Here is a 15,167-nt window from a genome sequence, read left to right as displayed (position 1 = left end):
ACTTTGATATTTTCCCGTTAAGAGTGTTGATTCCTTGAAAGATTTTTGTGAAACTGTGGTAATGCTGTCCAAGCAAGAAACTGACGCTTATGCTGTACACAAACTGAAAATTCAGGTTTTGCCCGACAGTGACCATGTCTCTTCGTAAAACGAGAATCAGCTGATCACTGTTTCGCTTTTGCGGACCTCTATAAATCTTGTGCGGTTGTCCATTCGGGCTGCTCCCGTTTTTTGTGTTTGGGGTCGCCACAGCGGATACAACCAGATCCACATGATATTTGGCACAGCTTGTGCACTACGTTCATAATTTCCAAGAGTGTGAAAAATTATTTGAAGAATAAAATAAATTAATCATGATCTGGTTGGTGAATGGCAGTTAATCATGAAGTAACGCTGGTCAATTTCCCTGCATGTTCTGTGTCATTTATTAGGCTTATAGGCACATGTGCCTGTGATTTGGTCAATGAATAATGAACACAGGTGGGATAAAACACACTGATTTCTATCACAACAGAGCAAGGTGACAGATTACGCTGCCCTTTTCAGAAATGACAACGGCAAATCATTCCCCGACCTGATATCCAAACTTGAGTCCAGCTGGCTGGATGATAAGTGTGGCATGTCTCGATGGCACTGCCGCACAATTCGCCGGGCCAACGCGACCGGCTGGATGCCACGCTGTGTGCTGCTGGACACTGCGTTATATAAAATAATTATTTGTAGCGGCTTAATCATTTACTCTCAGAGATTGACTGATAAACATCTCTTATCACTCTGGAAGCACAGAGGAATTTTCTCTAGTAGCTTTTATTGTGCGCTTCATGGGGCGGAGAAAGCGTTTGGGATAATCTCAAGGTAATTATTTATAATATTTAGATTGTGATGGTTTGGTAAAACAATTGCATTTTCACTCCTCCTTATAAGCATCTGTAAAATTATGTTTGTCATGGATTTAGACCATTGTCTGACTGGCGCTGTCACTGACCGACCGAGCGTCGGTTTATGTTTTTACAACTCTCGACCTTTGAACCAACCTGGTCGTGCAATGCGCATTCCCAGAGTTTGAAAAGGCTTATTTGTACAGCGTTTCAGTAAGTACATAAGCTGAATAAAATATTATATTTTCCCACAATTTGTACATGTTTCATTAAGTACATAAGCTGAATAAAATTTTATTTTTGCTGTTAGTTCAAGTTTAAATAAACTGTGTTCAGGAGGTGGAGTACTGATTTGCTGTTTTCAAATATTCTAAATATTCTGTTTAATTTTGTCTGACTCTCTTCCAATAACCTGTTTAATAGGAATCCTTTATTTTCATATAATTGATAATAAAACTGATTTTTAAAACAATATGAAATACTATAATTCAAATAATATAATATAACATAAGTACACCTCTTTCTACATTCCACCTTCAAATACAGTCTCATATGAACATCCATAAGAAATCTATTAAAGCTCTTAATTTCTATAGGAATACAAACTTCCTATGAGCACTGCACTAGTATTAACAATGATCTGTTTCTTGTGCACAGTCTGGTCTGACCCCGCTGCATGTGGCATCATTTATGGGTCATCTCAACATTGTGAAGATCCTGTTGCAGAAAGGAGCTTCTCCCAGTGCCTCGAATGTGGTCAGTTCTCTTCAAGACTTAAGACCAGCACCGACTGCCACCTCATTATTGTTGTCATAGTGTCCAGTGTGAGCGTAACATTCGTCTAATGTGTGAACAGAAAGTGGAGACTCCGCTGCATATGGCATCTCGAGCAGGACACTACGAGGTGGCGGAGTTCCTCCTGCAGAATGCAGCTCCAGTCGATGCCAAAGCCAAGGTTGTAACCCCAAAATAGGAGGTTATTTATGAAAAACTCATTCAATGTGAACAATTGTTTTAATTTGATTTATGTAGCATCTGGTGGGGCAGGGTTTGGGGGTCTCAGGTGAAGTATTGAGGATCTGCATGTTGACTATAGTTTTTGCGTCCACATCAGTATGTTGATTTTTATCCGCAAGAACAGCCAGGAACAAAAAAACATTAACACAAGGAGGAGTAAGAAGAAGGGCTTTTATTGTTATTGTACATACGAGTCCATACAGCAAGATTTGTCCTCCGCTTTGAAACCATCCTAATTATAATTGGACACAATCCAACCACTAGGAGCAGTGGGCAAGCCACAATCCGGTGCCCGGGGACCAGTGGTGGGCACAGTTCTGCTAATCCGCTAACCGCAAATTATTGAAGATAATGTTTTCATTATCGGATTAGCTTTTCAGATAACTTTGAAAACCATCATCAGACCAATTATCTGACGATACGTTTTGGTCCAATAATTTTTAGACCATTAACATTTTTGCAGACGTAGCATTTTGTAGTAGATGCACAGTTCTATCCTCTGCAAACAAAGAAGAGCTGGTTCTAGAAGAAACCACTCTATCCTCTGCAAACAAAGGAGAACTGGTCACGAAAAGAAAAAAGCTCATTTCTTTTGACCCTATACTAACACATTGGCAATATCACACAAGTCTCAGTCAGCCCATTCTTGGGCCGACTTTGCTGGAAATTATTAATCTTTCTTTAAGTTCTGGATCTGTTCCTAAATGTTTCAAATCTGCAGTGATTAAACCATTACTTAAGAAACCTAATCTTGACCCTAGTGTATTGACAAACTATCGGCCGATATCAAATCTATCATTTTTCTCTAAAATTCTGGAAAAAGTGGTGTCACGGCAGCTCGTAGACTATCTTACTGAGAATAATCTCTTTGAGCCACTGCAGTCTGCTTTTAGAAAGTATCATTTCACAGAGACATTCTCAATAAAGTGGTGAATGATCTTCTGCTTACAATGGATTCGGACACCACTACGGTTCTGTTGCTGTTAGATCTCAGTGCCGCATTGGATACAGTGGATCATCATATTCTACTTGATAGGCTCATTTTGGGATTACTGGGAGTGCCCTTCCATGGCTGACGTCATACTTGACCAGTCGTTCTCACTGTGTTTTGTACAGTAACACTACCTCTAACCTTAGTGACATGAAATTTGGGGTTCCACAGGGGTCTGTCTTAGGCCCCCTGCTTTTCTCCCTTTATATAGCACCCCTTAGGCACATATTGCGGCGTTTTGGGATACCTTTTACTGCTATGCAGATGATACTCAGTTATACATGCCGATAACTGCTGGTAATCTCGTTCACATAAAATCCTTAGAAGATTGCCTTGCAGCAGTAAGAAGTTAGATGTCTAGAAACTTCCTACTTTTAAACACTGATAAGACTGAAATGATGGTTCTTGTTCCAGTGAAACATCGGCATCAATTTGACCATTTAACACTCAGCCTCGGCTCGTGTGTCATACATCACACTGACAAAGTGAGGAACCTTGGGATAATTTTTGATCCTTCATTGTCCCTTTGGCCTCCACATTAGAAATATTACTAGGACTGCTTTCTTCCACCTGCGAAATATAGTGAAGATTCGTCCCATCCTGTGTATGGCTGATGCTGTGACCCTGATCCATGCATTTATCTCTTCTAGATTGGACTACTGCAATGTTCTATTTTCTGGTTTACCGCAGTCTAGCATTAGGGGTCTCCAATTGGTTCAAAATGCTGCAGCCAGACTTTTGACACGAAGCAGAAAGTTCGACCACATTACACCCATTTTGGCATCCCTTCACTGGCTTTCTGTCCCAGTGAGATCAGATTTTAAGGTTCTGCTACTAACCTATAAAATTATTCATGGACTGGCACCTCCCTACCTAGCTGACCTAATTAAACCTTACGTACCGGCCCGGGCTTTACGTTCCCAGGGTGCAGGACTACTTTGTGTCCCTAAGGTGAATAAGAAGTCTGCGGGTCACAGAGCTTCTCTTATCATGCCCCTGTTCTGTGGAATGATCTCCCTGCATCAATAAAACAGTCAGATTCTGTGGAGATTTCAAGTCCAGACTTAAGATGCACTTAAAGTATTTTCCCTTTCATATGGCTAGCATACTGGTACAGTTTTGTTTTACGCTTTTTACTCTTTTAATTCATTATTAGTAATTGGAGCGGGCTGTGGCTTCAACTTTACCTAAATTCTGGGTCTTTTAGTGAAGTTTAGGGCTAGTGGCCGCGATCACCTTAGTATTTCTCTGTTTTCTTGTTGTTTAATGCTGGCAAATTATACAGTATTTTTTGTCTTTCTGATGCCTGATTCTGTTTTTTCTCTCTGTTTAAGTTGCAGCTCCATCCAGAGATGGGAGTTGTATTCGTGTTGGCGATCCTCCTGTCCTGTGCGCCAATAGCATTTCTTGTATATTCGTCCATGAATTGTTCTGTGAATTGTTCTGCAATTTATGTTTGTAGCATGGCCCAAGCAGAGGGTCACCCCTTTGAGTCTGGTCTGCTTGAGGTTTCTTCCTCAGAGGGAGTTTTTCCTTACCACTGTTGCTCTGGGGGTTGGTAAGGTTAGACCCTTACCTGTGTGAAGCACTTTGAGGCAACTCTGTTGTGATTTGGAGCTATATAAATGAAAATAAATTGAAAATTGAAATTGAAATTGTTGGAGGGGAAGCAATTTTGTACACTGGAAAAGTACTGCAGATGTGGTGAGGGAGACAGCTAGGACAGTACTGGTTGTGACATCTGAACAGTGGAGAAGACAAGGAGACTTGGTGGTGAAATGAAGAGGTCCAGGAAAGCATAAGAAGAAAGAGGTTGGCGAAACAGTTTTGGGATAGTCGGAGAGATGAAGAAAGTAGACAGGAATACAAGGAGATGCAGCGTAAGGCAAAAGAGAAGTGGCAAAAGCAAAGGAAACGGCATATTGCGAGCTGTACAAGAAGTTGAATAGTAAGGAATGAGGAAAGGGCTTGTACTGATTGGCCAGAGCTGGAAAGGATGTGCAGCAGGTTAAGGTGGTAAAAGATGCACATGGTAATGATGCACATGCACATGTGCTGACAAGTGAGGAGTGTGTGCTGAGAAGGTGGAGGGAATATTTTGAAGAGCTGATGAATGAAGAAAATGACAGAGAGAAAAGGGCTTTGAGGCAACTCTGGTTGTATTTGGCGCTATATAAATGAAAATAAATTGAAAACTTGAAATTGAAGTCATCCAGAGGCATACAGTTTTAACTTTTGGTTAAAATTTTAACCAAGCTAATTTTGGACAAGGTATTTAAACTAACGTCATGTCTGAAGTTTTATAAAGTGAAAATATGAGATATATGTTTTAGTTTTAAAGTAATGCACTAATTTTGAAGGTTTTTAGCAAGGTTTCACGACAGAAGAAATGCATTTGAGACGCTCTGATCAGGCTCCACACGGACAACAACATTAAACTCTTTGTATATTGTGCCTAAACTCTTGTGAATATATTCTCTGGGTTTATAGATGTTGTTATTGTGTTTGTTTTATGTAAAAATGCCAGAAGAAGCTCAGGTTGCTTCTCAAAGCCGAAAAGTCTGTTAAATTGTGATTCAGGCCGCGTCAAAATGCATAGAACACTGCCATCTACTGGCGACCGGTTTATATCAGTGTTGTCAACTGCAGGATTTAAAAATTATCTGTAGGTTTCCAAAACCTGAGAGACCACACACGTAGAGATAAAAAAAAATCATATATCTGACAGGTTTAGTTGTACAGTGTGTGGCGTCAACCACACGGTAAAAACAACACACACAAACAGATTTCACACACAAACATTCCCATGTCAAACACCTCGCTTTCTGACTGGCATGTCATATTTAGCTCCTCACGTCCTTCTTAACACACCACACACGACAGGAATGTCTGATAAGATTATATTTAGCGTCATCACAATTGTCGGGGCGTCCTTAAGATTGTCAGGGGAAGATCGGGTCCGATATCAGTCTAATTATCTTGCCATGTGAACCAGGCTTGATGTCATGACGCCTCACGGAGTGACTGATTGATCTGTTATAACACCACACTGAGCCGCTAACCGATCGGATGTTACTGGTGGACGATGAAGATACTACACCTGAGCCAGACGTCTTTCACAATTAGTAATTTTAACATGTATTCAGATGTATTCAAAGCCATGGGATTTCAATTACGTTATTCTTAATTTATCTGGCTTGAATGTAAGTCTTTATAGGCAGCACCGTGGATTAGTGGTTAGCACTGTTGCCTCACAGCAAGAAGGTCACGGGTTTGATTCCCACCTGTGGCCTTTCTGTGTGGAGTTTGCATGTTCTCCCCGTGTTTGTGTGGGTTTTCTCCAGTTGCTCCTGTTTCCTACCACATTTAAAGACGTGCAGGTTAGGTGGGCTGGAAACTCAGGTCTCCCTTGCAGAAGAGGTCTCAGTCTCACTGGGACTAACCTAGTTAAATTAAAAAAAAAAGTACTTACTATCTCTGGTTTCCATGGCGTGAAGTGGACAAGAGTCCATGACTCCCCCTGGATAGGATACCAGTCCATCACAGTGTACTTCCCAGCCAAGGCCTGGAAACATTTGCAGCTGGATGGACTGAGACAATGCAGATTAAATGCCTTAGTTTTTGAATGGCTACTTGGGAATGTTTTTTGCAAAAACACCTAAACATTATTCTTGGGAAAAAAATAAATAATAAATGAATAAATAAAATGTCTGGTATAAATACTCCCGAAGTATTTGTTAATCCTATCATTTTAAGAATAACAGATGGTTTTTGCAAAAAGTTTCTTACGGTCAGCATGAACTTGTGATACAAACTAATGTTTTAGAGCTGTGGTTTCACTCACTTTCATTATGGACAAAATTGTTATTACCGTTAATTATTTAGTTTCAAACATCATAAACTATTTAAAATGCTATAATGTTTTGTAATATTTATATTTGGATATAAAAAGGGAACAGCAGACACTTATCTTAGAGCTGAGAATCTGGAACCAAAGAATCTCCACACAACAAATGATCTGAGTTAATCTAATATTTTGTGTTGATTGACTCATAATATCAGCTCTATAACATTGCTGTTTGAGAGCATTAGATGATGTTCGATGTTCATCGTTGGGTGTCTGTCGATGCTGGTGTGTCATCTCCGTGTTGCTCAGACGGAGGTTTGACTGGCAGCTGTCTGTGGATCACTCAGCAGCACCCTGCCTCAGTTCCACCCTCCTCGTTTATATTTTTCTTCCCCTTCTCTGTTTGTCAGCATAACTGCTGCTCCTCCTGCTAACTCTCCCCCTGTTTTTGTGCTTCGCCTCCCTCTGTCTCTCCTGCAGTAGAGTGATGGTGTGCTGTGGTCTCCCCACTCAGAGGAATAATATCAGTGGTGTGGGAAAGGTCCAACCTCACATGTCCTGTGCGGCTGAAGAAAGGCTGTGTGAGGTCAGACCTATCCCACACGGCTCGTATTCTTCCCAGCCACGAGACCAGCGGCCTGCCATCTCCCTCCCATCCTCCGCCTCCTCCTTCTCTTCTTTGCCGCCATTATTCAAATAAAAATATTACATCCTGATTTTCATTCCTGTGCACATTGTTTTTTTTTAATGGCCACTTAAATTCTGCATGGTATCTAGTGTAAGTATTCCACTGGTTTTGGTTTGTGAGTGACACAGTCACTGTAATGACAATCCCATGTTTGAGTTTGCATGTTAAAGTCGTGCGTCTGCCCATACGTACGGATAATTTTCTACATTTGTAAAGGAGCCTCTAGTATGAGGTGCATTCTGCTCTCTCACTCAGAATGGACTCAACGGGTTGCATCTAGCCTCTAAAGAAGGCCACGTCAAAATGGTGCTGGAGCTGCTGCACAATGGAATCGTACTAGAGACCACCACAAAGGTAAGATCCCCCAAATGCAAAAATCCTAAAATGTGACTTCTTTTTTCAAAACATTCAGTTCAGTTATGTTAAAACTCTCCTCAGCATTTAACATGGCAAGAGTCCAAGCCAATTTTGACCGAAAGTCAAGACAAGGCAAGTCTGGGAGCATGCACGGGTGCTGTCCTTCACCGTATCTTGAAAGCACAGAACCAACTTGGATCCTGGATTGTTGATCCATCCCGACATCTCAAATATAACCATCTATCTCTTGGCCTTCTCCAAATTATTTGTCTGATGATATTGATTCCAAAAAAAGGTGTAGTTTGTTTGCTCTACTACTGAATGTTATGGAGTTATGGGGTCATACAACAAAAGTGACATCAGTTTCAGTTAGTACAGTGGTCAAAAGTTATGGTAAATTGTGATTTTAAAAAAAAGTAAAGATTTCAAAATTTAAAAATTTTAAAAGTGAAAAATTCCATAAATAGAATAATTTTGACCGTATTGAATGTTTGGTCCTCCAACTAATGGTCATTAGCTCAACCAGTAATTTGCATCACTTTTTCCAGAATTGGAGCATCTTTCACTTTTTACCCCTGTCCAAACTGAAATTTTGACCTTTGTCACCATTTTTTCACCAAAATAGCATAATCAGTCAGAATTTGCCCAAACTTTATCTTTGTGGAATATTTTTGATTAGATACGAGGGCTGTTAGAAAAGTATCGGACCTTTTTATTTTTTTCAAAAACCTGATGGATTTGAATCACGTGTGCTTGCATGAGCCAACCTTGAACCTTCGTGCGCATGCGTGATTTTTTTTCACGCCTGTTGGTTGCGTCAGTTGCTTGTAAGCAGCCTTTGTGTGAGGATGGGTGGCGTTTTTTCTTTGCAAGGAAATGGCAGAACAACTGGAGCAGCGCGACTGCATCAAATTTTGCCACAAACTGGGCGCCAGCCAGGTGGAAACCATTCAGATTATTCAGATGGCTTTCGGTGACGATCCTCTGGGCATCACACAGATTAAGGAGCGGTACAACCAGTTTAAAGACGGCCGCACAGTGGTGGAAAGCGAGCCACGCTCCAGTCAGCCATCAACATGCTGAAATGACTAGATCATCCGAGAAATTGCGGAAGAGGTGGACATCAGCACTTTTTCGGCACATTCCACTGTGACAGAAGATTTTGCCATGAAAAGAATTGCAGCGAAATTCATTGGCACGAAGCTGATGGCGCAGCAAAAGCGCCTCCATGATGAAGTCTCACAGGACATGTTGTAACATGCCCTGACATGTCCAGCTTGTCCACAATTTCTCGGATAGTCACACGACTGAAAAGCCACCGAAAGCCGTCTGAATCTTCCGAATGGTTGACGAGCTGGGCATGTTACAACATGTCCTGTAAGACTTCAACACGGAGGCACTGTTGCTACGCCATCAGCTTCGTGCCGATGAATTTCGCCGCCACTCTTTTCATGGCAGAATCTTCTGTCACGGTGGAATGTGCCGAAAAAGTGCTGATGTCCACCTCTTCCGCAATTTCTCGGATAATCACACAACGGTCCCGCATTATCACAGCGTTCACTTTGGAAATGATCTGGTCGTTTCAGCGTGTTGATGCCGATCGGAGCGCGGCGCGCCCTCCACCGTTGTGCGGCCGTCTTTAAACCGGTTGTACCGCTCCTTAATCTGTGTGATGCCCAGAGGATCGTCACCAAAAGCCATCTGAATATTCCGAATGGTTTCCACCTGGCTGTCGCCCAGTTTGTGGCAAAATTTGATGCAGTCGCGCAGCTCCAGTCGTTCCGCCATTTCCTTGCAAAGAAAAAACAACGAGAGACTACACCCATCCTCACACAAAGGCTGCTTACAAGCAAATGACGCAACCAACACGCGTGAAAAAAATCACGCATGCGCACGAAGGTTCAAGGTTGGCTCATGCAAGCACACGTGATTCAAATCCATCAGGTTTTTGAAAAAATAAAAAGGTCTGATACTTTTCTAACAGACCTTGTAAATAATACTTTTCAAAATGATTGGAGGATGTTAAAATTTTGACTTCTGTATAATCCATCATTGACCCCAACCTGGCTATAGCTACTACACTGTGGTGGTATCATATGTTTTTGTGTTGGCCATGATACTGTATAATGAGGATGGATTGTAAGTGTTGACTGGTAATTGTATTTGCATGTCAAATCACAGAAACCTCAACATCTGTTCTAAAGGCTTAATAAAAAATGAGAAGTAACTCTGCCAAGGCCCAAATTATATATCACATTATTAAAAACAACAAACCCTAAATTCTTGGATCTGGCTCATACTTTCATAGTGAACTATATTATCCTGATTATTATTATCCTGATATTTTCACCAGTGATCAGGTAAATCAGTTGTCAGAACTTGACTCTGCCCCCCCCCCTTCCTAATTCTTTCAGCTTCTTTCACCACAACTGAACATCCATCTCCTCTCACCCTATGCCCTTCTTCTGTCGAACCAACCAGCTGCATGTCCTCCCTCACCACATCCATAAACCTCCTCTTTGACCTTCCTCTTCTCTTGCCTCATGCTCCATCCTCACCATCCTTCTCCGTATACAGCATATCCTGTGTCTCTCCTCCATACATGTCCAAACAATCTCAATCTCTCTGACTTTTCCTTCAAGCTGTCCCATCTGTCCTGATGCTTTGTTCATTCCTAATCCTGTCCGTCCTTGTCACTCCAAAAGAAAGTCACAGCATCTTCTGTGCCACCTCTACCACCAGTCTTTTTGTTAGCAACACCATCTTTAACTTTGCCTTTCACTTGTGCAGATAAATGGACTCCACTTTTCCATCTGCCTCAGAACCTCAAAGCCCTATACAATTGTGCCTCACGTTCACCATTCACACAGACACACTCACATACTGATGCCAGGGTGCTGCCATGCAAGGCGCTCACTACACTCTTGGAGCAACTAGGGGATTAGGGACCTTGCCCAAGGGCCCTTAATTATATTCTGGTCTGGCTGGGTTTTGAGCCGAGGATTCCCAGGATTCATTCCCCTTCTTTCCAGAGTGTATCTCCATGTCTCCAGGCTAGTCTCAACCTACTCGTTAGTGTAATTACAGATCACAATATCATCTGCATACATCATAGTCCATTGCATCACCATTACAAATAGAAAATGTTCACAGACTATCCTTAATGCAGTCCTGCTTTAATTTTGAACCCGTCTGTCATTCTTTTTGTACATCTTACGGCTGTCACACTGTCCTTCTTTATACCCGCTCCTCTCTCGCATTTTTCTTATATCATTCCCAGCTTCATCAAATAATACCTCAACCCTTTATCTGTACCCTCTCCTGTTAACAACAAACAGAAGTATGGGAACTGAAAAGAAACATGTCCAGTATGTTTATAGTTTACTTGTAACATTTTTTTTCTACCATAATCTTTGCGGCAGTTTTCATTTTGTCTGTGTAAACTACAGTAGTGTTCAGAATAATAGTAGTGTTATGTGACTAAAAAGATTAACCCAGGTTTTGAGTATATTTCTTATTGTTACATGGGAAACAAGGTACCAGTAGATTCAGTATATTCTCACAAATCCAACAAGACCAAGCATTCATAATATGCACACTCTTAAGGCTATGAAATTGGGCTATTATTAAAAAAAAAAGTAGAAAAGGGGGTGTTCACAATAATCGTAGCATCTGCTGTTGACGCTACAAACTCAAAACTATTATGTTCAAACTGCTTTTTTAGCAATCCTGTGAAACACTAAACTAGTATTTAGTTGTAGTTGTTTTCATGATTTCTTCACATCTGCGAGGCATTAATTTTGTTGGTTTGGAACCAAGATTTTGCTTGTTTACTAGTGTGCTTGGGGTCATTGTCTTGTTGAAACACCCATTTCAAGGGCATGTCCTCTTCAGCATAGGGCAACATGACCTCTTCAAGTATTTTGACATATCCAAACTGATCCATGATACCTGGCATGCGATATAGGCCCAACACCATAGTAGGAGAAACATGCCCATATTATGATGCTGCACCACCATGCTTCACTGTCTTCACTGTGAACTGTGGCTTGAATTCAGAGTTTGGGGGTCGTCTCACAAACTATCTGCGGCCCTTGGACCCAAAAAGAACAATTTTACTCTCATCAGTCCACAAAATATTCCTCCATTTCTCTTTAGGCCAGTTGATGTGTTCTTTGGCAAATTGTAACCTCTTCTGCTCATGTCTTTTATTTAACAGAGGGACTTTGCGGGGGGGTTTTGCAAAAATTAGCTTCACACAGGCGTCTTCTAACTGTCACAGCATTTACAGATAACTCCAGACTGTCTTTGATCATCCTGGAGCTGATGAATGGGTGAGCCTTTGCCATTCTTGTTATTCTTCTATCCATTTTGATGGTTGTTTTCCATTTCTTCCACGCGTCTCTGGTTTTTTGTCCATTTTAAAGCACTGGAGATCATTGTAGAAACAGCCTATAATTTTTTGCACCTGCGTATAAGTTTTCCCCTCTCCAATCAACTTTTTAATCAAACTACGCTGTTCTTCTGAACAATGTCTTGAACGTCCCATTTTCCTCAGGCTTCCAAAGAGAAAAGAATGTTCAACAGGTGCTGGCTTCATCCTTACATAGGGGACACCTGATTCTGTTCCATACAATTGACGAACTCACTGACTGAATGCCACACTACTATTATTGTGAACACCCCCTTTTCTACTTTTTTTTTTTACTAATAGCCCAATTTCATAGCCTTAAGAGTGTGCATATCATGAATGCTTGGTCTTGTTGGATTTGTGAGAATCTACTGAATCTACTGGTACCTTGTTTCCCATGTAATAATAAGAAATATACTCAAAACCTGGATTAATCTTTTTAGTCACATAGCACTACTATTATTCTGAACACTACTGTATGTATACTGACTGTGTATTCTAATGCATTGGTGCTTCACCAGAAAGGGAACACAGCCCTGCACATCGCGGCCCTGGCAGGGCAGGAGCAGGTGGTCACAGAGCTGGTTAACTACGGGGCCAATGTCAACGCTCAGTCTCAGGTAAGAGCCAACGCTGCACGCACAGCTGCACACACTCAGCAGTCTGAAATACAGAAATGCAGTTAATTTGTAGAACTGACCATTTCATCTCTCTGTTAGCACGTTTGTGTTGTTCCACATTTGTATGTCAGCATTTTTGTGTGTCCATCGTGTTGTGTGCACCTGTGACTGTCTCGCTGTTGCTTCGGTTGCTGTGCTTGTGACTCTTCTGCTGCTGTGTTTGTTGTACGTCTCTCTGAGACAGAAGGGTTTCACTCCACTCTACATGGCTGCACAAGAGAACCATCTAGAGGTTGTGAAGTTTCTTCTGGAGAACGGAGCCAATCAGAGCATTCCAACTGAGGTACAAAAGAATAGAGAGAGTATTAAACTGATTCATCTCTCAAGTTCCTCCTCATCATCATGCTTATCCACACTTGGCCATCAGTCCCTTTTGTTTTTGTCTCATAAGCCTTTCTGCCTGCTTGTCTCTCATTGTCTCTCTGTGAGTTCTCCTGTCTTTTCCTCTCATTGCTCTCTTGTGCTGCAGGATGGATTTACTCCTCTGGCTGTGGCTCTTCAGCAGGGACATGAGAATGTCGTGGCTTTGCTCATCAACTACGGCACCAAAGGAAAGGTTCCGCCTCCCTGCGCTGCATATGCAGCACGTAACGACGATACACGCACAGCTGCCGTGCTTCTGCAGAATGACCCTAATCCTGATGTACTCAGCAAGGTACATACATGTGCAGTACGTGTACTGTGCCAGAAGTCTGATTTTTGTGATTTTAGAACGCCGACATAATGAGAATGCCGTGCCCTCTAACTGGTTTGTCTCAGCAGACCGGATTCACACCCCTCCACATTGCTGCACACTATGAAAACTTGAACGTAGCTCAACTGCTGCTCAACAGAGGAGCCATGTCAACTTTACCCCAAAGGTAGGAACGAATAATGTTATCTGAAGGTTAAATATTTGTACTTGTGGCCTGTTCTCAAAGTGTGTGCTCGTCTAACTGCAGAACGGCATCACTCCCTCTTCACATTGCATCCAGACGAGGGAATGTGATCATGGTCAGACTCTTACTGGACAGAGGTGCACAGATTGATGCCAAGACCAAGGTGCAGCACATCTGTCTCACTATGTCTCACAAACTAGTGTTTTTTTTCCCCCCAGTCTCTCATAGTCTGTCCTTTGCTCCATGAAGTAACTCATGAACAACTGTTTTTTTGTTTTTTTGTTTTTTCAGGATGAGCTGACTCCTCTGCACTGTGCAGCCAGAAATGGTCACGTCAGAATCATAGAGATCCTGCTGGACCATGGAGCCCCAATTCAGGCCAAGACCAAGGTCATTCACAGGGAAACAAATCAACTGCATTTTGTTGTTTGTTTGTTACAAGAAAATTCAGTAAGGTATATCTTATATATTATATTCCAATTCTAAGGTGGAACTATGCCAGTATACAAAGGTATATCTAAATATCTAAAAAGGAAGAGTAAAATAGGAGAGTAGAAAAGAGTAGAGTAGAGCCACTTAGGTGCCTGGTCTTGAGAACCAGGGATGGTAGGTTAAAAAGCTTTTTTATCCCATGGGAACTCTCCCTACCCACCCAAGCGGTTTAAGAAAAAGGTATATAATATAATAAGTAAGAAGACATAAGAAGGATAAGACATCACAGGAGAAGATTGTAGTAAAGGTAATTAGTATGTAGACTAGTAGTGAAATCAAATATAGTTAGTAGGCTAAGCTGTAGAAGCAGAAACTGTGAGTGTGTGAGTGTACTGGTATCTATCTAAAGTAACTCTGTTAGCATACTATAGGAAAATAAAAAGTATAATCATTATGTTATCAAATGGATACCTAAGAACTTAGGTACTATATGTTGATGTCTTTAGAGGAACACAAACTGATGAATCATTAAAAATCTACACCATGTAAAATAGAATTGTAAATGGTAAAAATAAGATAGTTATGGTAGAAGAGCTAAATTAGCCGCGAATAAGCCAACCACCGTACCCAGCAAGCTAACACGATAAACAAAAACGGTAATTAGTGTATAAAGTATAATAGCGTAGTTAAACCTACAGTAATGGTATTAACAATACATATAAAATAAATGTGGGCAAAAGTATGAATTAATGTGGGTTATCAAACACAAAAGAACCAACTACAGACAGCCCATATTACTTTTGATTGAAAACAAAATGTAAACAATTGTCCATTGTGTTACTTTAAAGCACAATTACTCTTCTAGACTGGGGAAGATAAATGTCAAAGTAAGTGAAATCAACTGATTTTTATTTAGTTATCCAAACCAGAATCTCATTTACTCATTTATTTAATATCCTTGACATCAGAGGTGGTGCAACTTTAAAAA

At 41.1% G+C, this 15,167-nt stretch overlaps 1 protein-coding gene and 1 long non-coding RNA gene across 16 annotated transcripts in view; both read left to right on the top strand.

The window, feature by feature from the left end:
- Nucleotides 1–15,167, top strand: part of ank1a (ankyrin 1, erythrocytic a) — a 413,130-nt gene that overhangs the window by 267,212 nt on the left and 130,751 nt on the right. For 14 of the 15 annotated variants that reach the window (XM_034170333.1, XM_034170330.1, XM_034170328.1 and 11 more), the window contains exons 1-2: nt 13,830–13,910; nt 14,039–14,137. The exons of the other annotated variant lie outside the window; for it this stretch is intronic. In XM_034170333.1, the coding sequence (XP_034026224.1) occupies nt 13,860–13,910; nt 14,039–14,137 (150 nt within the window). In that variant the 5' untranslated portion in view covers nt 13,830–13,859. Of the gene's footprint in view, nt 1–13,829; nt 13,911–14,038; nt 14,138–15,167 lie in introns of those variants that run through there. 15 annotated transcript variants of the gene reach the window in all.
- LOC117510562 lies at nt 7,739–13,417 on the top strand. Its single transcript, XR_004560750.1, has 3 exons — nt 7,739–7,775; nt 12,711–12,809; nt 13,339–13,417. It is a non-coding gene; the product is annotated as an uncharacterized LOC117510562 (long non-coding RNA).

This window comes from Thalassophryne amazonica, chromosome 5 (genome assembly GCF_902500255.1).
Source record: "Thalassophryne amazonica chromosome 5, fThaAma1.1, whole genome shotgun sequence".
Taxonomy (NCBI): domain Eukaryota; kingdom Metazoa; phylum Chordata; class Actinopteri; order Batrachoidiformes; family Batrachoididae; genus Thalassophryne; species Thalassophryne amazonica.
This window is presented reverse-complemented; position numbering and strand designations above follow the sequence as displayed.